This window comes from Staurois parvus, unplaced genomic scaffold, assembly GCF_062004578.1.
Source record: "Staurois parvus isolate SC_StPar_1 unplaced genomic scaffold, SC_StPar_1.0 ptg000959l, whole genome shotgun sequence".
Classification (NCBI taxonomy): Eukaryota; Metazoa; Chordata; class Amphibia; order Anura; family Ranidae; genus Staurois; species Staurois parvus.
In genome coordinates this window covers 77,342-98,513 of record NW_028318755.1, presented here as the reverse complement: position 1 = coordinate 98,513, position 21,172 = coordinate 77,342, and the positions used below count along the sequence as shown (strand labels likewise).

The 21,172-nt window shown below is 42.9% G+C and overlaps 1 protein-coding gene across 1 annotated transcript in view; it reads left to right on the top strand.

The window, feature by feature from the left end:
* Positions 1-21,172, top strand: part of LOC149441688 (zinc finger FYVE domain-containing protein 26-like) — a gene marked incomplete at its 3' end in the record, with an annotated part of 275,032 nt that overhangs the window by 197,428 nt on the left and 56,432 nt on the right. Inside the window, exon 10 of the mRNA XM_089657042.1 lies at positions 6,702-6,898. Coding sequence (XP_089513168.1) covers positions 6,702-6,898 — 197 coding nt within the window. The remainder of the gene's footprint in view (positions 1-6,701; positions 6,899-21,172) is intronic.

Below are 21,172 nucleotides of genomic sequence, written 5' to 3'. Positions count from 1 at the left end.
CCATCCAAACCATTGTTCTAAAAGACCCTCCCAACAGGCTTTTTGATTGGCCGGTCGAGAGGTGTATGTACCTAAGATATCTCTCACCTGTCCACTGGGGGGCAGTCTGGGATCACAAAACAATTTGAGTATTAATGATGACTCATGCCTCAGTTGGAAACCAAGGTGATTTTAGGTATTAAATATATGCCTTATCCAAAAAAATATTTTTGATTTTACCTCTAATGTTCTGGATAGGGACCATAGAAAGATATATGTGTATTCAGTTGTTCATTTCCCTGAGGTTCAAACTTGTGTGAAACATTTGCTTTCTAATGGAAACATACAACTGATACCAATTCACAAAATATCTTACTTTTCACCATTTCATACTTAATTTAGTGGTATGCAATCCCCAACTCTGCTGAATATGTTTTTGTTTGAAAAAGAGTGTGAATAATGTGTCTCTTCTTTAATGTCTTTGTGGGTAGAAATATAAGTTCTAAGTTTCACCTTTTGGTCTTAGGAATGACACAGGAAACCTCTGTTTACTTGTCCATTGTTAAGATAATAGGGTAAACAACCAGTTATCCTTGTAGCCTTCCTTTGAGAAGTCTGTTGGCTTGTCACTCTCTCCAAGGTTTTGTTTAATCTTCTCAGACTTATAAGTATCGTTTCACTTATTGTTAATTTGGTCAGGTGTGGTGACCCCACTGTTTGGAAGTCCAACATTGTATTTGACTTTCTAATTAGCTTTTTGTTGGTGAAATTTCCTCAACTCCAAGAGACAAATGGCAATTTGTTGAGCAAACATACTTTGCCAGTCTTAGAGTCACCAACATAAGCTCTCACGATTGTCTCTCTTCTGGGCCTGTTTAACAACCTGTAGAAATTCAAATAACCTATTGTCTTTGGAACAGGTTCCTTCCACTCATTGTGGGTGTAATTTCACTAGAAGGTCATTTGAATTTTTACCAAGAAAGGTTAACCCTTAACAGGCGGCTGGACTTGTTGCTGTTGGAATGAAATCATATTTTTGATAAATAGTCCCCCAAAAGTCACTACAGGGTGATGACGGGCTACTTCTGGTGAAGGGATCTCTGTTTTATCATCCGGTATCATATCACACTCTATCAAAGTGGGAAGTGAGAGACTGACTCTCTTGTCAAGAGACTCAATAGTAAAGTCAATAGCTCTTCTTCCTGAAGTTTCTATCATTCCTGCACGTCTTTAGGGTATATGGGATAGCACTTGATGCAATGTTGAAGGCATCGAAAAAGTCTGACCTTGCCAGTGACCTGTTACTCTGTTCATCCAGAACTACATACATCTTAACTGCCTTCTCCTTTTTCCCTGTGGGGTACACTGTTGCTAGGCAGATCTTGGCACATGAGCGTGGACTTGTACTGTCGCCACAGATTTCAGTGCATTTGGACATTACTGGGGTAGCTGAATTATCCTTTTGCTCCCTGCCCTCATCTTTCCACTCTTCAGTGACCTCTAGTGGTTGATGTAATGTATCAGGGTGTAAAGCTGTGATGTGTCTGTTACTGCCACATTCTGAGCAATCCGCTTGTATTTTGCAGTCTTTTGCTACATGCTTAGTGGATCCACAACACTTGAAGCAGATGCCGTTTTGTCTAAGAAAGGCTATCCATTCCTTGATGGGTTTACTTTTGAACCCTTTGCACTTGTTTAGAGGATGGGGCTTTTTATGAAGTGGGCAAAGTCTGTCAGGACCTTCAAAGGTGTTTACCTTGTAGCTGCTTGGACAGCCTGGGTCCACAGAGGGAACCGTTGTCTTGTGGGCGATCACTGAAGTCCTATTGTAGGGTCTAAGTGGCTTTTCTGCCTTTGGCAGTTGACTGCTGGTGATGAAGGAAAAGCTGGGATCACACCGGATCCTTGCTGCTGTATAAATCTAGAAAACACAAAGAAAGGGGGGAAGGGGACATCATGTTCTTCTTTGTATTTGGCTCCAACACTCACCCATTTTTCTTGCAGGTTGTGAGGTAGTTTCTCCACTATTGGCTTAGTACCGCTGGCGGTATCTAAATCTGCAAGTCCTCTTAGATAGCCTTCTTTTTAGGCACACTGGACTTCCCAAAGAATATCACCCAGCTCTTGCAGTTTCAAGTTGTCTTTGCTGTTTAGCTTGGGGAAAGACTCAAGTCTTTTCATTAGAGCACCTTCAATTGTCTCTGGTGATCCATATCTTTCCTCTAGCCTTTGCCAGGCCATATCAAGTCCTGCTGGAGGGTTAAATATATGTATCCTGCGCATCCTTCTTGCATGTTCTGCTGACTCCGTCCCAAGCCATTTTATCATCAGGTCCAGCATCTCGGCTGCTGATAAGTCTAAGTCTTTGACTGCATACAGAAAAGAAGACTTCCATGCCCAGTAATTCTCAGGGCAGTCATCAAACCTGAGAGAGCCCGAATTAACCATTTCTTTTCGGATAAGATATTTAGTGACATCTTGTGTACTCTGGTGTTTGGATTGCTGTAGTAAGGATTCATTTTTAATCGCTCTGGTACTGCTGGCCTCATGGGTTTATTTTCGTACACTCAGGGGTTCTGCTGGTCTTGGTTTAAATTCTGCTGACTCTGGATTGGGGAACTGTTTTGTTGCATTGCTGCTTGAATGTTCTCGGACATAATCCCTTGTGCGTTCTACTGAGGAGAGGGGTTTCTCAGGCACATATGAGCCTTCGTGGATAGACCTACTTCCATACCATTCAATTTCGGCATAAGCTGCGGCGGCGGCTGCTGCACACTGACGCTGAAGAATATGCAACTTTTGCTTCTTGTTCTGATTTTTCTTTTTCTTTCTCTGCTTTTTTCTTCATAATGGCAGCCTCTGCTGCTGCAGCGGCGGCTTCTTTCTCAGCCCTTTCCTTTATAATGGCAGCCTCTGCTGCTGCAGCGGCGGCTTCTTTCTCAGCAATTTCCTTCATAACGGTGGCCTCTTTCTCAGCAAATTCTAGCTGAACACGAGCTGCCTCTGCTTTGGCGCAAGCTCTGGCTAAAAGGGCACTTGCTGATGAAATCTGACTGGACCTTGCTGATCTAGACGAGTGTGAGCGTACATCATCTTGCTGGACACTTGACATGCTCTCCCTGCCTTGATGTGTCCCGGGTGGGTGATCTTCAGCCTTATACTGCCTTCCTGATCTTAGACTCATTATGTCTGTGCAGTGACTCCTATCTCCAGGCTTGTTGCGCTGCACATTTTCACTGTTCCGTTCTCAAAACACTGACTATGTGTGGCTCTAAACGGACAGCTAAACCCTTGTCAAAATCTCCAGCAAACAGAAGCCCACTGTTTGTGTTGTCTACCAAAGAATCCAACTTTATTTTATAGATGAAACTGAAACACAATACAATGACCGCATATCAGTATACATAGAATAACTAGTGTAGCATAAATGACAAATGACACAGAAGAAAGGCACTTACAGGTGATGATGTCTCAAGCCCCTTGGGAGAGAATCAGGCACATGCATCCACAGTGAATGGCAATCTAAAAATGGCTGAAGGACTTCCTAAACCAAAAGTCATTTCCTGTCTGAGAATTTACATACCCAGAGGAGAACTGCCATTTATGTTTGCCACTAGATGGCAGTGGTACACTACATATCCCATATAAGTAACTATAATTCAATTAGCCTGTGAAGGCAACACAGTTATCATTAGGAGGTTTGTTCAATAAAATTTGAATTGTACTTTTAATAGTTGATAACATGAGAATTATGCTGACTGTTATTTACATCAATTATTTAGGTAAATGAGAAAAATATAATTTGCATAATAATTTGGAACAGGGTGTAATGAGCATTTCGGCACTAATCCTCTGTAGCCCAGTTGTGTAAGACCACTGCTCATACTTTTTCAAAATCTTATCAGGTAGATATCCAGTCTTCTGCTTTTGCAACTTTTGGACGCAAAGATCTCACATCAGCTCTCTAATGGGTTTTCTCAGTCTTTTTGGGCCTGTAGGCACAGTACTGTTTGCCTCGTTGCTTCCCACCCTTCCTATTCATTGCATGGGGACTGCCTGTGTCCTGCACTGGACAAATTCTATATCTTGCGAATTCTACAGGTGAAACTCGAAAAATTAGAATTTCGTGCAAAAGTTCATTTATTTCAGTAATGCAACTTAAAAGGTGAAACTAATATATGAGACTCATTACATGCAAAGGAATATAGTTCAAGCCGTGATTTGTCATAATTGTGATGATTATGGTTTACAGCTCATGAAAACCCCAAATCCACAATCTTAGAAAATTAGAATATTGTGAAAAGGTGCAATATTCTAGGCTCAAAGTGTCCCACTTTAATCAGCTAATTAAGCCATAACACCTGCAAAGGGTTTCTGAGCCTTTAAATGGTCTCTTAGTATGGTTCAGTAGGAATCACAATCATGGGAAAGACTGCTGACCTGACAGTTGTGCAGAAAACCATCATTGACACCCTCCGTAAGGAGGGAAAGCCTCAAAAGGTAATTGCAAAAGAAGTTGAATGTTCCCAAAGTGCTGTATCAAAGCACATTAATAGAAAGTTATGTGGAAGGGAAAAGTGTGGAAGAAAAAGGTGCACAAGCAGCAAGGCTGACCGCAGCCTGGAGAGGATTGTCAGGAAAAGGCCATTCAAAAGTGTTGGGGACTTTCACAATTAGTGGACTGAGGCTGGAGTCGGTGCATCAAGAGCCACCACACACAGACGGATCCTGAACATGGGCTTCAAATGTCGCATTCCTCATGTCAAGCCACTCCTGAACAAACAACGCCAGAAGCGTCTTTCCTAGTCTAAAGAAAAACAGGCCTGGTCTGTTGCTCAGTTGTCCAAAGTCCTCTGTTCTGATGAGAGCAACTTTTGCATCTCATTTGGAAACCAAAGACACTGCAAGATACTTGAAGTCCAGTGTGAAGTTTCCACAGTCTGTGTTGATTTGGGGAGCCATGTAATCTGCTGGTGTTGGTCCACTGTGCTTCATTAAGTCCTGGGTCAACGCAGCCGTCTACCAGGAGATTTTGGAGCACTTCATGCTTCCTTCCGCAGATGAGCTTTATGGGGATGCTGACTTCATTTTCCAACAGGACTTGGCACCTGCCCACACTGCCAAAAGCACCAAAACCTGGTTCAATGACCATGGGATTACTGTACTTGATTGGCCAGAAAACTCATCTGACCTGAACCTCATAGAGAATCTATGGGGCATTGCCAAGAGAAAGATGAGAGGCATGAGACTGAACAATGCAGAAGAGCTGAAGGCCGCTATTGAAGCATCCTGGTCTTCCATAACACCTCAGCAGTGTCACAGGCTGATAGCTTCTATGCCACGCTGCATTGAGGCAGTAATTGCTGCAAAAGGGGCCCAAACTAAGTACTGAGTACATATGCATGCTTATACTTTTCAGAGGTCCAATATTGTTCTATGTACAATCCTTGTTTTATTGATTGCATGTAATATTCTAATTTTCTGAGATTGTGGATTTGGGGTTTTCATGAGCTGTAAGCCATAATCATCACAATTATGACAAATCACGGCTTGAACTATCTTGCTTTGCATGTAATGAGTCTATCTCATATATTAGTTTCACCTTTTAAGTTGCATTACTGAAATAAATGAACTTTTGCATGATATTCTAATTTTTCGAGTTTCACCTGTATATCTTGGAGTGCAGTACAGCACACAGGCTATCCTCCCTTCCATTCCTTGGTTTACTTTCCACTGCTTGTCCTCTAAAGCTTTGCTAGTGTTAAATCACCTGAAGGTACATGCTTATAGCCCATGGTGTATGAATATTTTGCCTGTGTCCTGTATTGTACACCAAGATATGGAATTTACAGTTAATCATTTACCAATTCGTATCCAGGTATAAGTCATCTTGCAATTGGGTAAAATAATTCAGGATGTGTTCTGATTAATTGTATTTGCATGTATAAAATTGACTTGATCCTAAATTCTGAATGACCTCTGTGTTCTTATATCCTTAAAGCCGTATTAAACCCAAATCCAAAAATGGAATCTATTGCAGCTTGCCAGTCATTAGATGTGGCGACTGCATTTTTATTTCCTTTTATAGGCTTTTTTACCTCTGTTTTAACCTGGTGATCTGGCCAGTAACACATCTCCTGTATGTGAGTGCCTATACTCTGTATGAAATGGCAAAGAGGCACCACTGGACAGCAGCACTGTCAGTCTGGGGGGAGGGCAGTGTTAGATATACTAGCATTTTTAGATGCCCTAACAAACTGAAACCAAACTGCAGCTAATGCATGATAAAAAAGTTACAGAAATAGTATTTTTTTTTTTCGTTATAAAGGGTTTTGCATAAATGAATACAAGCAGACTATTGTTGGGATGTTAGCAGCTCTGATTGCTTGTACAGGAGAGCTGACTGTCGGCTCTAAAAAAAACGGTAGCTGCAGGCATCACCCCTGTATAATCTGTACAGGTTTGTCACTGGTCCTTGTCAATACTCTGCTACATGTGCAGGACAGCTTATTCTGTTAAAACCAACAGACTTGCTGGCTGGATCACCGAAAATGAAAGAAAGTCTAAATGAAAATGAAAGCCTTAAAAAAGAAAACTAATGCAGCCACCACATCTAAAAATTGTTAAGCTGCAATATAGTAAATGTTTGCTTTTGGGTTTAATACTGCTAAAAAACAGTTGTCATATTTTGTTCTCTTAAAAGTATTCACTTTTTTTTTCAGAAATGAATGGCTGGAAATATCTTTTTGCTGTTAACAATGCCACACTAAGAATCAGACTAGCGCTTCGTTTTTTGGAAAAATGGCCATTGGATTCTTGCAGGGAGTTGCTGTCTTATTGTTTATGTGAAACTGATATTGAAGAAAATCTTAAAATGGATCTTAAAAATAAAAGGAAAGAAGTAGAAGTGTATAGAAAGGTAACACTGTATTATGTTTTTCTGATGTTTTCAAGCATTTATATTAATTTGCCTTAATAGTAAACACCTAATACATTTAGAAGTAAGGTTAAAACATTGAAAGATAATGTTCAGGGTAATTTTTTTAAAAATAAACCTGTTATACTCACCTACCCTGTGCAATAGTTTTGCACAGAGCAGCCTTGATCCTCTTCTGCGATCCCCTACCATCTCTCTTGACTTTGCCTCCCAGTGAGTGCCCCATAGTAATCCACAGCTTGCTATTGACACGCAGAGTGCAGCTTGGCCCCCGCCCCTGCTTCCTGCTCTCTAGCTGTGATTGACAGCCAATAGCTCCCACTGCAACCTTGGAGCCAGTGGAGAGGGAGAGAGAGCCACTGCTCCCATGCACAGCACTGGATCAAGATTGGGCTCAGGTAAGTATAAGGGGGGGGGGGTTGGATGCATTAAGGTAAAACACCTTCTACCTTTTAGAACCACTTTAAATTCAGGTAGGTATAAAATTAATGTGTACATTTCTTCATTGCTGAAACTGATATCCTACATACACAAACTATACTAAATAGAGGCTGGCAGGTTCCAAAAAGGCACGGTCATGAAAAAGATAAAAAAAAGTAAGATATTACTTAAAGCTGTATTAAACCCAAAACCAAAAGTGTAATACAGTATGTTGTAGCTTACCAATCATTTGAAATGGTGGATGCATTAGTTTTCTTTTTTTAGGCTTGTTTTCCTTTGTTCTCACCTGGTGATCTGGCCAGTAACATCTCTCCTGTATCAGTGTCCCAACTCTGCATGATTGTGCACAGGGCCATAGAAGACAGCAGTATTGTCAGTCTTGGGAGGAGTGTGTTAGCTGTACTAGTAGATTTAAATACACTAATAAATTCAAAGTCAAACAAAAAGTCAAACTCCAGCTAACAGTTTTCCTTTTAGGATAAAAGTTTTACATGAATGAAATAAAAGTTAATCATTGTAAGAACCCCTGCTAGTGTTTAATGATTTGTCTCATCCCTATAAACTGATAAATCTGGAAGAGAGCTTGTTCTTTTAATAGCAGACTTACTGGCTGGATCACCAAGTAAAAATAGAAGAAAGCCCTAAAAAGAAAATGAATACAGCCATCACACCTAAGAATTGGTAAGCTGCTATATAATGTTTGATTTTGGGTTTAAACCCACTTTAAACTTTCAAGACATACCTGTGAAAACTCAGTGCTAATAAGATATTGTCTTTCCAATAGCAAAATGCCTTTGTCCATGTGCTTTGTCAATGAGTAAGCAAGTTGAATTGATCGGTAGCTTCTAGTGTTAGGCTGCATTCACATTTGAGCAATTTGTAGCTTGAAGCTCAAAAAACACTTTAGGAAAAAATATCAAATATTCTCAATGGAGATGGTTCACATCTCCACTCCAAATCACCTGAAGCCAAACACCCGAAGCTCAAACAAGTTCTGGAGCTTTTTTTTCTTGTTCAAACAATTTTTATTAATAGTAAATCAGAGTAACATAAACTGGGAGACATTACCATTATACATTGGACATTGTAGTGATAACAAAACAGAAAAAGTGAAGATCACGATACAAATGTCAATATTTTTCCGACAAAAACAGGTAGTCAAGAATTTATGACAAATAACATAATATCGTTGGTCAATCAGGGTAATGGCTCACAAGGGCATTAAAGAGGGAGGGAAGTTTAGAGGGGATCAAACAGGGGAAGGGGGCAGGGGAGAAGGAATAGCAACAATGACTCCATGAACTTTATCGAGTGTACGACAGCCCCTATGAGCTATGTATGAAGGCTATTAACAATACCCATGGGGCATAGCACACAAATCAAGGAAGGAGGAGTGATTCGTCAAAGTTAGGTGGAAGGAAGCGCTCTACCCAGGGAGTCCATATACACAAGAATTTCGGGATCGTGTCAAGAATTGTGGCTTCCACTTTTGCATGTATCATGGCTTGTGTTAATTTGGTTTTGACAGCCGCAACACTTAGAGTAGGGGATTTCCAGGATTTCGCTATAATCTGCTTAGCCGCCGTCGTGACTTGCATAAGGAGCTTGAATTGCGAATTGGAGATGCCATGGGGGCGTTGATTGAGTAGGGCTGTTGCTGGATCAGGTCGTAGAGTGATAGTACTGAGTGTGGATAGTATGGTGAAAATTTCAGCCCAAAAGATTTGGGCTACTGGGCAGTCCCACCAAATGTGATAATGTGTTCCTGGGTCCGCACAGCCTCTGAAACAGTTGGGTGAATAGCTAGGGGTAAATTTTGCAATTCTCGCCGGGACTAAGTACCAGCGAGTTAAGACTTTATAGTTCGTTTCTAATGCTATGATGTTCTGCGAAGATGATTTTGTGTTGGCCCAAATGTGGTCCCAATCTGATGAGTCCAGTCCCTTACCCAAATCCTTTCCCACCTATGGGTGTAGGGAGGGGGGTGCGCAGTAACCGAAGTAGTGAAGAGTGAGTATAGGCATGAAATAAGACCACGCCTGTGAGGGTCTTTATAACACGCCCGTTCAAAGAAAGACATAGCATCTGGTTGATTGTTTACTGTCGTGTAAGGGGCGTAAAAATGTTGTAGCTGCAAGTATCTGAATATCTCAGAAGCTGGAAGACTATGCGTTTCCCGCAGCGAGGCAAAGGATTTAAACGTATTCCTCTGTAGAAAATGATGTGTACGGAGCAGGTTAGCAGAGGTCCAGGCTTGGAATAATAGGGGTGTCTGCCAGGCTGGGGGAAAAGCTGGGTTTCAGAGAAACGAGCGCATGGGATTATGTGGCGATTGGAGGAGATAACGGACTTTCAGTTTGTCCCATAAGGATAAGAAGTGGGATGTGATGGGGTTGGTTATAGAACGGCGGTCTATTGGCCTCAACCACAGCAAGTTAGCTGTAGATAGGGGGTCGCACTCTATCGATTCGAGGGCAACCCATTGAGGGATTTCAGAGGTTGCGTGATACTTGGGTAACTGGGCTAAATGCGCTGCTTGATAGTACTTGCTAATGTCAGGTAGGCCGAGGCCTCCATTAAGCTTAGGGCGATATAGGGTGGAGCGAGGTACACGAGGGTGAGTATTGCCCCATACATAGGAAAAGATGCGACGCTGCAATGTGCGGAGGTAGTGAGGGGGGACTGGGAGGACTCTAAATAGGTATAGGATTTTTGGGAGAATTGACATCTTAATAACTGTTATTCTGCCTAACCATGCAAGGGGAAGGGAAGATCATTTAGTCAGAAGAGCAGAAAGATGGTTTAGCATCGGTAGGTAATTAGCTGCGTAAAGGTCTGATAACTTAGGTGTCAGCTTGATTCCCAAGAAGGGGATATGACACTGTGACCAAGGGAATGGTAGGATCTGCTTCAGATGTGCCAGCTCTGTAGGGGAGAGAGAGATATTAAGAGCAGTTGATTTATTAGGATTTATTATTAAGCCAGAGAGCGAGCCAAACGCCTCGAGAAGCCGGAGTAGGGAAGGAGAGGAAGTCAGTGGGGATGTGAGGAAGAGCAAGACGTCATCCGCAAAGAGACATAACTTATGATGTATGCCTCCTATCTCGAGTCCCCTGACATCCGGATTAGCTCTGATTAAGAGGGCCAAAGGCTTTATAGCCAGAGCGAAGAGCAAGGGGGACAGAGGGCAGCCCTGTCTCGTACCTCTGGAGATCGGGAACTGGGCTGACCTGTGCCCCAAATACCTAATTCTGGCCGAGGGCTCTCGATACAGCGAGAGAATCCAGGTTAAAAAGTGTGGGCCAAAACCCCAGCGGTGTAAAATGTAGTTGAGATATGGCCATGAAACTGTATCAAATGCTTTCCGGATATCTAAGGACAGGAAACAGGCGGGAATATTGTGAGACTTGGCTAGATTTGCCAAGAGAGATGCACGTCTGACGTTATCTCCTGCTTGTCTAGTTGGGATGAAGCCCACTTGGTCGTTATGGATTAGAGAGCCAATACACATATTAAGGCGTATGGAAAGGATTTTCGCTAACCATTTGATATCAATGTTCAGGAGAGAGATTGGCCTATAATTGGACCATTGCGTGTCATCGGAGTTTGGTTTTGGGATCATTGAAATGTTCGCTTGTACTGTTTCAGGGTTGAAGGCTTGGCCAGATAGTAAAGCATTAAAGGCATTAGTAAGTATGGGTATAAGGAGATGGGTGAATTTTTTATAGTAGGTGGCTGAGAAACCGTCCGGTCCCGGGCGTTTACGCAGTTTTAGGCTTTTAATAGCTTACAGGGTTTCGGCTGGGGAGATGGGTTGCTCTAGTGTCGCTATTTGGCACTCTGAGAGTTTCGGGAAAGAAATGGAGGTTAGAAGGGTATCAGCTTGTGTGGAATCAAAAGGTGTGGAGGAAGAGTAAAGCTGTGACAGATGCTTATGGAAAGTCTGTAATATGTGCTCAGGATTACTAGTGAGGTTACCAGAAGAGGTGCGTATCCGGATAGGTCTAGTGGGCTGGTCCAGCCTGCGAAGTGAGAGGGCCAGGAACGTATTGGGTTTATTTGCCTTAGTATAATACTTGTGCCTAGACCTACGAAGTGAGAGTTCCGCTTGGTCCGTGAGAAAGAGATCCAACGCCAATCTAGATCGCTCTAGGGCCTCATGGTTGGCAGGTGAAGGGGTCGCCTGGAAGTCTTGATGGGAACGATCATAGGTCTGTTCCAGTGAGAGACGTTGTTGTCTTTTGGCTTTATTTAGGAAGGATGCTTTGCTAATGCAAAACCCTCGCAGTACCGGTTTATGTGCTTCCCATAATAAGAGAGGAAAAATATCAGGCGATTGGTTAAGAGAGAAATAATCCTTGAGGGCGGCCTCGATTTCTAGACAGTGCGCTGGATTTGCGAGCAAGTTATCATTAATGATCCAAGAGATTTCTGCGGGGGATGGGGCTAATGAGGCCATGGACGTGAGTACGGTGCAATGGTCAGACCAAGGGATTGGAATTATTTCAGATGTCAGGAGTCGGGGAGAGGAGGCGGTGGTAATGAAAATATGATCTATCCTGGAGAATGACTGGTGGGGGTGAGAATAGAAAGTGTATTGGCGTTTAGCCGGGTTGAGTTCCCGCCACGTATCTATCAGTGAATGACGTTGTAGTATGGCTTGGAAGGTGTGTTTAGAGGTAGGGGCAGGGGAGGGATGAGGAGATTTGTCAAGAAAGGGATATATTACACTATTAGAGTCTCTGCTGACTAATAAAGTACCGCGTTTATGATGGTCTATAACTGAGAGTATGTGGGAGAGGAATGGTAAGGGATCTTGGCTTGGGGCATAGTATGCAACAATAGTGACATCCACATCTAGGAGTTGCCCTACTAGCAAAAGGTAACGACCCTCCGGGTCTTTGATTTCGGTGTGTAGCGTGAAAGGTGTTGTGCGATGAAAGGCTATCAGTACCCCCCTGCGTTTGGTGGTTGCCGAGGCTGTGTAGACCTGAGGATAACGGGGACCGAAAAATTTGGGGGTAGAGTTGGGGGTGTAGTGTGTTTCCTGTAGACAGACGATGTGAGCTTTAAGCGTAGCAAAGGTTCGGAAAGCCTTATTACGCTTCTGTGGGACATTAAGGCCCTGTACATTCAGGGTGAGGATAGTTAGCGAGCCCATGGTCAGAGTGCGTAGTGGCTTGAGTAGCGTGGCATCACCAGCTGGGATGGAGCCTGACGATTGCTGTGGAAGATGAGAGCATTGCGGAGTATGTTGCGCAAAGTCATGGAGTCATGTTGGGGGGAGGGAGGGGGGTTACGGTATGGGAAGGGTAACATGGAGAAAGGGGTGTAGGAGGCCAGTTAAGGCCTAAAAGGCGTGTTCCCAAGGACACCCTGAGTCAGGGTGGGCAAGGGAGCAATAGTAGCCCAAGTGTTATGAAATAGCCAATAACACAGGGGCTAGTGTGGAGTGAGCAGGTACGTGGACCGTAAGGATGACAGCTATATGGTAAATAAATGGTGGTGGGGTCCTGGTAGAAAAAACAAGCACAAAAAACATCCGAGGAAATCAGGATGCCCTAGGCTGAGACAGCTTCAGCAGCACTGGTGCGACCCCTCGGGCGTGGAGGTACAACAGCGCACGCCGTCAACGCCCAGGCACCCGAATGCAAACCAAAATAGGGCCCAGAGAGGGAAGGCCAGGATAATCTCGAGATTATGTGGCAACCAAAATCCAACAGGCAAAGGGAGAGATGGCATCAAGGGCATCAGCCGCATAGATAAGAGAGTATACCGCTTGGCGTGTAGAACAAAAAGAGAAAGCGTGGGACATATTTCAGTTCATAGTGTCTTGTGAGGGGAGGCCCGGTGACGAAAAATGCCCTCTTTTGCGGAGGCTGAGTTGACCTTCAGATGCACGTGTGGGGCAAGACTTCCGTGGCGAACAGGATGTGGACCTCCGCTTAGCGCTCTCTGGAGGCGTCGCTGGGGAGAGTAGTTGTAGAATCCGCAAGGTATCTAGTAGGTCTTCAGGAGTCTTGCAGGTGTAATCCCGGGTTTGGTGGCGGAATCGCACAGCAAAGGGGAAGCTCCACCTATACGGTATGGCTTGTTGTTGAAGTACTTGTAGGTGGGGTTTCATAGCCCTGCGCTTGGAGATAGTTGTGGGGCATAAATCTTGGAACAATTGGTAATTATGTTCCTGGAATTGTAAAGATTCTGCGTTACGGGCAGCTTGTAGAAGTTGCTCCTTAGTACGGAAAAAGTGGAGCTTGGCTATGATGTCACGTGGCGGGCCATCTGAGCGTCGTGGTGCTAACGCCCTGTGAACTCTATCCAATTCCAATCTTTCGATTGGGATAGCTGGGGCGAGCTCTTGGAACAGACTGTTATCGTTGATTGAACGTCGACGATGGTTTCCGGAAGGCCGCAGATGCGTAGGTTTGAACGCCTTGCTCGGTTCTCAAAATCCTCCAGTCGTGTCAGCAACGTTGCGTTTTCGTCACGCAATAGGTCAAGGTCTTCAGTATGTGTCTGAAGCGAAGCATCAAGACCATCCACTCTCTGTTCTAGGTCCGCAGTGCGCTGTCCTAATTCACGGATTTCCCTAGATAGTGTGGCAGTGATGCGGTCCGAGGTTTGCTTCAGAGCTTTGTGTAGCATTTTTTCGAAGCGTGATAGTAGGTCTAGGGGCGTGAGGTCAGGCGTCAGGGCTTGTGCAGGGACATCTGTTTCAGTGTCAGACTCACCCTCAGATGTGCAGGGATGGCTGGGCTGCGGATCTTGCAGGGCTGCGTATCTCCCTGCAGCTTGCTTGCCTCCATGAGCTGGGGTGGCGGCCATCTTTGTGGAGGCCTTCGCCAGGGCCTCCTTAATTGTTTTAGTTTGAGGGGGGACCTGGTGCCGGGGTGCCCCTTTAACCATTTTGCTGCTTGTCAATGAGGGGGGGCTGTTATTCAGTTCTCAGCCCCCCGCCCCCCTGTTCTCTCTGCAGCCTCAGGGATGTGCTGGCTTTCGTGGGCGGGCCTATATGTAGCACACTATGGGGATGGAGTCCCCTGTCGGATTTCTCCGACTTGCTGCAGCTGATCCGCCGATGAGTAGGGCGGATCAGACCCTGGTGAGGTTGCCTTGCAGGTCGAGTCCCCCTGGGCTGGATTGCGGGCTAGGACCTGCTGCTTCCTGGCACTTTTGTGGGCGGGCCTGCGGGTGACTCACTATGGGGACGGAGTCCCCTGTCGGATTTCTCCGACTTGCGGCATCTGATCCGCCGTTGAGCAGGGCGGATCAGACCTTGGGAAGGTTGCCGTGCCGAGCGGGTCCCCTTGGGCTGGGTTGCGGGCCGGGACCCGCTGCTTTTCAGCGCTGTCACCCGACGGGGAGACGGAGCCTCTTCAGGACATTTCCGTCCCGCCGGCCGCGCATGCGCACTCCCTGGAGCTTTTTTTTTTTTAACGCTCAAATAGGGCAGCATTTTTAATTACAAAGAAGTGACTGGAAATGCGCAATTCATGAAAAAGTGTTAAAGAAATCGTAATAATATATGCATAGATAAATGTAAAATACATACAGAAATAAAATAATCATAAATAATAACTACAATAAATTATTATAATAATATTTTTTAACCACTTGAGCTCCAGAGGATTTACCCCCCTTAATGACCAGGCCTCTTTTTGCTACTCGGCGCTGCACTAATTCAACTGATAATTGCGCGGTCATGCAATGCTGCACCCAAACGAAATTTACGTCCTTTTTTTCACACAAATAGAGCTTTCTTTCGGTGGTATTTGATCACCTGTGCGCTTTTTATTTTTCACGCTATAAACATAAAAAGGCCAAAAATTTTGAAGAAAAACAATATTTTTTACTTTCAGCTATAAAAAATATATAGTAAACTCAAAGTTGGTTATAAATTTAGGCCAAAATGTATTCTGCTACATGTTTTGGTAAAAAAAATCCCAATGAGTGTATATTGATTGCTTTGTGTGGAAGTTATAGCGTTTACAAACTATGGAATAAATACTGCAACTTATGCCATTTTTCTGCTATACAGCGCTGCGCTAGTTTAACGGACAATTGCATGCAATACGGTACATAAATGAAATTTACCTCCTTTTTTTCCCCACAAATTGAGCTTTCTTTTGGTGGTATTTGATCGCCTGTGCGCTTTTTATTTTTTGCGCTTTAAAAAAAAAGGCTGACAATTTTGAGGGAAAAAAAAAACAATATTTTGGACTTTTTGCTATAAAACATGTCCAGTAAAAAAAAAATGCAAAAATCAAATTTAGTCATAAATTTCTGCCAAAATACATTCTGCGACATGTCTTTGTTCAAAAAAAAAAAAAACCCAATACGTGTAAATTAATTGGTTTACGTGAAAGTTATAGCGTTTACAAATGGCGGGAAAGATACTGGGATTTTTAGGGTTTTTTTTATACTAATTATGGTGGCGATCAGCGAATTATGGCGGCGATCAGGGACTTATGGCAGCGACCAGTGACTTATGGCGGGACTGCGGCGGACCTTCTGACATTGGGGGGTACTGACTTGGGGTCACTGACATCCCCAAAACACACTAATACAGTGATCAGTGCAAAAAAAAAAAAACTGACACTGTACTAATGGCAATGGGGAGGAAGGGGTTAACTTTATTTTGCAGGGAAGGGTTATAGGAGTGAGGGGAGTGTTTTACTAGGGGGCGGGGGTGTGTACTGGGAGGGACAAGGCTGATCAAGAAAGAGAAACTCTTCTTTCTCGATCAGCTCATCCTCGAGCTGACAGGGAAGTGACAGACAGCACAGCTACTGCAGCTGTGCTCTCTGTTACTGTTTGCCGCCGATCGCCGGAACATAGCCGCTAACGAGCGGCTGTGACCCGGCGACTGACATCTGCGGCGGTGATCCGCAGACCCAGATAGGGCGGCGGCACGCCTCGCGTGCGCCCCCTATTTGTTTACATGTAGTTACTATTTGTTAACATGTAGTTAAAGGTTAGGAGGTTAAGGCTAGCTGTTAATTATTATTTATTATTACATATTTATTGTTTTTTTATTTGATTATTTTTATTTGTATATTTATTTTACATTTATTTGTTCATTTATTAGTAGTAGTAGTATTAACACCATAATCCTAACAAAAAAAATATAAAATAATTAGAAGACAATACATAAAATGTTAACCCCACCGTACCGTACACTAATAAAATATATATAATTAATAACAATAAAAAAAAAATTAAAAGTTGAAGGAAAAGCTGAAAAACAGCGACAAATGATGCAACAGATGGTATTTTTCTCTTAGTTAATTAAAAAAACCTACCAAAGCTCACAAACGCCTGAAAAACACTGTATGAAAATGCGCAAAAGCATGCAAAAGTCGCATACAAAAACGCTCTAAAATCGCTCAAAGTCTCTACGCTCAAATGTGAATCCAGCCTTACTAGATTTACCTTCCCATTATAGTTCCCAGCTGTGCAACATTGCCAAAGTCAAATGTTGCTTTCAATACTCTTTCTGAAGAATTCTTCTTAACCCCTTGACGCCCACGTAACACAAATATGCGGCCTCACGGACCTGGGCTTTTTTCCGTGGGGCCGCATATTTGCGTACCTGTCTTTGTGCTGGGAGCGCGCCGCTCGGCGCGCTCCCAGCACCAAGACCGCGGTGTCACTGAGAGCCCCGGGTCCCGTTCTAACGATCGGGACCCGGGACTCCCGATTCCGGGTCACGTGATCGCTGTGATAGCCTCTGATTGGCTATCACAGTGATCAATCACTGTGCAGCCCGGTCCCCTTGTTTTCTCTCTCTCTATGAATGGAGAAGAGAGATACATTGTATCTCTCGAACTCCTGACACAGAGAGAGAAAAAAAAGTTTGTAAAAAAAAAAAAAAGATAAATAAATATTAAAAAATAAAAGAAAAAATAAAGAAAAATACCTAGATCAAGGTTTGATCTAGTTCAGTACCAGGGTTAGTGTTTGGGTCAAGGTCAGGGTCAAAGGTCAGGATTTAAAAAAAAAATTGGTATCAGTGTCAGTTAGTGTTAATGTCAGTGACAGTGTGTTTTATATAAAAAAAAAAAGACAAAAACAAAATGCGCACTGTTGTTTCTGGACTGTACTACGGGTACAAACAACAAATAACATACACATATATGGTATCGCTGCGATCGTCAAGAACTGGAGAATGTATTTTGAGTTGTTCTTTGGTGGTAGGTTATGGTCGTAACAAGAAACACACAGTTAAATTTAAAAAAATGATTTTTTTTACTATTTTGGCCCAGTTTTCCTTTAATAATAAAAAAAAATTAGGAGCTATCCATGACCATTTACCACCAAATGAAAGCCCAATTTGTCCTGAAAAAAACAAGGTATAATCCACCTGGATGTACAAAGTAGTTGTGACGATATGTACGGTTTTACTAACACGTCAACGTTGCAGAATTGTGCTTAGGCATTTAGATTTGTTTTACCCTTAGGCGTGAAGGGGTTAATGTTGTGGATTCCAGTGAAAAAAATTGTTTTGAAATATAAAATAATAATTTTTTTTTAATCTGTTAATCTTATAATTGTGCAGCTGCTCTGTGTCACTTAAAACATGAAGTTAAGAATCCTCTTCCCTTCTGATTCCACACTACTGGACTGCACAATTTCTGCTTCTGGAGACACAGTAGAACTCTTCCCTTGATGCTGCACAAGGCCTCAGTAAATACATGCAGCCTGGTGACCTAGAACACTCTCAAAAGTCCACAGTCTGCCCTAGTTTTTCTGGTTGGTTTCTTATCTTTTACTTGCACTGGGAACATGGGCTGAATAATGATATAACTGTATTGGTTGTGCCAGGCCCCCCTGGCCTCTCCTTGGCTAACACTAGTAATGGAGACTAGCAACCTAATTCTTTCTATGATCAAGGCATGCACTATCCACTTGTATATTGCCTTTTAATAATCAAAGGCTTTGGTGTGAAGTCACATCTTTAGGATTTTGCACAGTATTTTCCTTCATGGTGCATAGCCTTTTAACTTAACTGTCTAATAACTGGCAACATTACTAAAACAAGAACACAACTGATCCCCATGGGGATACAGACAAACCCTCACAGTAGACATTTTTCTAATTGCACTGTGTTTTTCTGACACCTGCAGGTTTGCCTCTGAGCTGCCCACTTCTGTGTCTATTCTACTTTTGTTGAAACCCTCTGGTGTGACTGTGGCTGGCAGATTTTGGTTGCATTCCCTCCTTTCAATGTTTATAAGATTTATATCTTAAATCACCATTTCTAGATTGAACCTTGGCTATTCTTTCAAACCACAGGGCTCAGAGGAAGTGATTTCTTCATCTCCTGTTCTGCTGTGACTGTTATTCATATAGTGTACTCAATTCTTATTCCAGCGTTTCAAGGCTTAGGAATTCAGTGCTAACTTTTATTACCCCATTACTAACCTCGGAAACCACTAAGCAACTTATTCACTCTCTTGTTATATTTCGCCTTGACTATTGTAACTCCCTCCTCATTGGCCTACCTCATCGCAGGCTATCTCCTCTTCAGTCTATCATGAATGCTGCTGCCAGACTCCTCCACCTTACTAACCATTCTGTATCTGCCACCCCTCTTTGCCAATCCCTCCACCGGCTTCCCATTGCCCAACGGATAAAATTCAAAACATTAGCAATACCGTATAAAGCCATTTGTAACTCTGCCCCAAATCCTATCACCGATCTTGTCTCTAAATATCACCCAAATCGTACTCTCCGCTCCTCGCAAGACCTCCTGCTCTCTAGCTCCCTTGTCTCCTCCTCTCATGCTCGTCTCCAGGACTTCTCCAGAGCTTCTCCCTTCCTCTGGAACTCTCTACCCCAAATTATCAGACTATCGCCTACTCTGCTCATTTTTAGGCTATCTCTGAAAACCTATCTTCAGGGAAGCCTATCTTGCCCTCAGCTAATAATGGAATCTTCTACTCTTCCAACCAGTCCATCCCCCACAGTTACTACCTTTTGTACCACTAGCCCCTCCCTCCTAGATTGTAAGCTCCGAGGAGCAGGGCCCTCCTATCCCTCTTGTATTGAACTGTATTGTTGCTGTATTGTCTCCCGTTATATTGTAAAGCGCTGAGCAAACTGTTGGCGCTATATAAATCCTGTATAATAATGATAATTACCTTCAGTAAGGGGGTTGCCTGTTTGTTCTTTTTACTATAAGCATAAACTTACGATCTTCTTCAGGCTGTGATTGAGATGATGAAATTAGAGGATTCTTCCTTCTTCACTAAGGGCTTGTTGACCGATGTTCTTGCAGACATAAGTCTTCCAGTTATTTTTTTTTTCAGCTCATCAACAATTTGACAACCTGTTTTCTTCCAAGTGGAAGCAGTCTAGCAGGCTCTTCTATGTTCCACAATATTTCACTTTCTACATCTTCAGTGCAGAGTAAACTCTATCCTTAGTAGGATCCTGCAATCACTTGCTTTAACAAGGCCACCATTACTCCTCTTGAAAACACTGCTTCCTTTAAAGATCAGACACTGAAGAAACCGTAGTCCCCCACCAGACTTATATTATTAGTGACACCGGTCTCAGTACAAACTGACCACATATATGCTATTGGCTGCCAAACAATCACTTGAGCATGAAAAAAACAATTCACAAATGTTTAAAAGATAAACAGTGTATAGATTCCTTTCTGATTAAAAAAAAAACTTACTGGCATACTCATGGACACACATGACAAATTCCTTGCAATATGGACCCAGCATGCTCACACTTCAGTCTCTCCTGAGAGTCCAACAACCCTATAAAGAAAACCTTAGAAGGGTGTTTTGAGGGACTCCCGAAACCTCGTTCCTACTTACACCGCCACTATCCCCCTTTAGCCAACATTTTCACCCACTTTCTCTTGTCTTATTTATAGAATACTTATTATGGGAACATACTCCTCCCCCAAAGTATAGCTGAAAGCAAAACTTTTCCTTTTTTTTAGTTTTGAATAGAGTAGAGAGGGATTAGAACACCAGTCAGGTTTTTATTGCTGTCTCTGGCCTCTTAGAGAGATTCACCTTCTACATTTGTCATGTTTACAGTTATCACTGAAAGTGAAAGTTTATAAAGAGTTAGAGATGGGAAATCATCCAGTGGGGAACTAGATCCTGTGACCCACATTAAAGGGATTTCCTCCCACTTCCTTTTTTAGTTATAGGACAGGAAGCGAAGAGAAATATTCACAATGGGACACAAATGGCTAAACAAAACTTGAGTTATTATAAGCCTTCATTACGCTATAAAAAAATGCCTGAAGTACTGCTTTAAACTATCCAAAGACAAACAAACAAAACCAGCGCTCAAATCCTCATGCAGACCAAAGACAATTCTGAATGCCAAACGAAGAGGTGCTGCCCTTCAAAGATCGGGGAATCTGGACACTGGTGAACAAAAACAGACAAGGGCGCACTCTCATCGTGCATTACCGTGGTACACCACATATTTATTGTGTAGACAAATAGATGTATACTCACAAACCAAAGGAAATTGAAAGCAAATAATGTAGTCCGCAAAGACTGTCAATAATGCTGTGCCCTTGATAGGGATAAGCTGACGCGACTCGGGAGACGAACCCCCTTCTTCAGATCTAAAATGTATGCCTGCTGGTCCCAAGCTTATATACCAAAGAATGTCAGAGAGAAGGGTAAAAAGGCCCTCCCACCCACTCCCAACGGCCCAATCCCAGAAAGGGCTGACCTGACAAAAAAAAAAAGTGTACATAAACAAAAGAAAAATTGCACAAAAAGGCCAATAAAGTGCATGATATATATATATATATATATATATATATATATA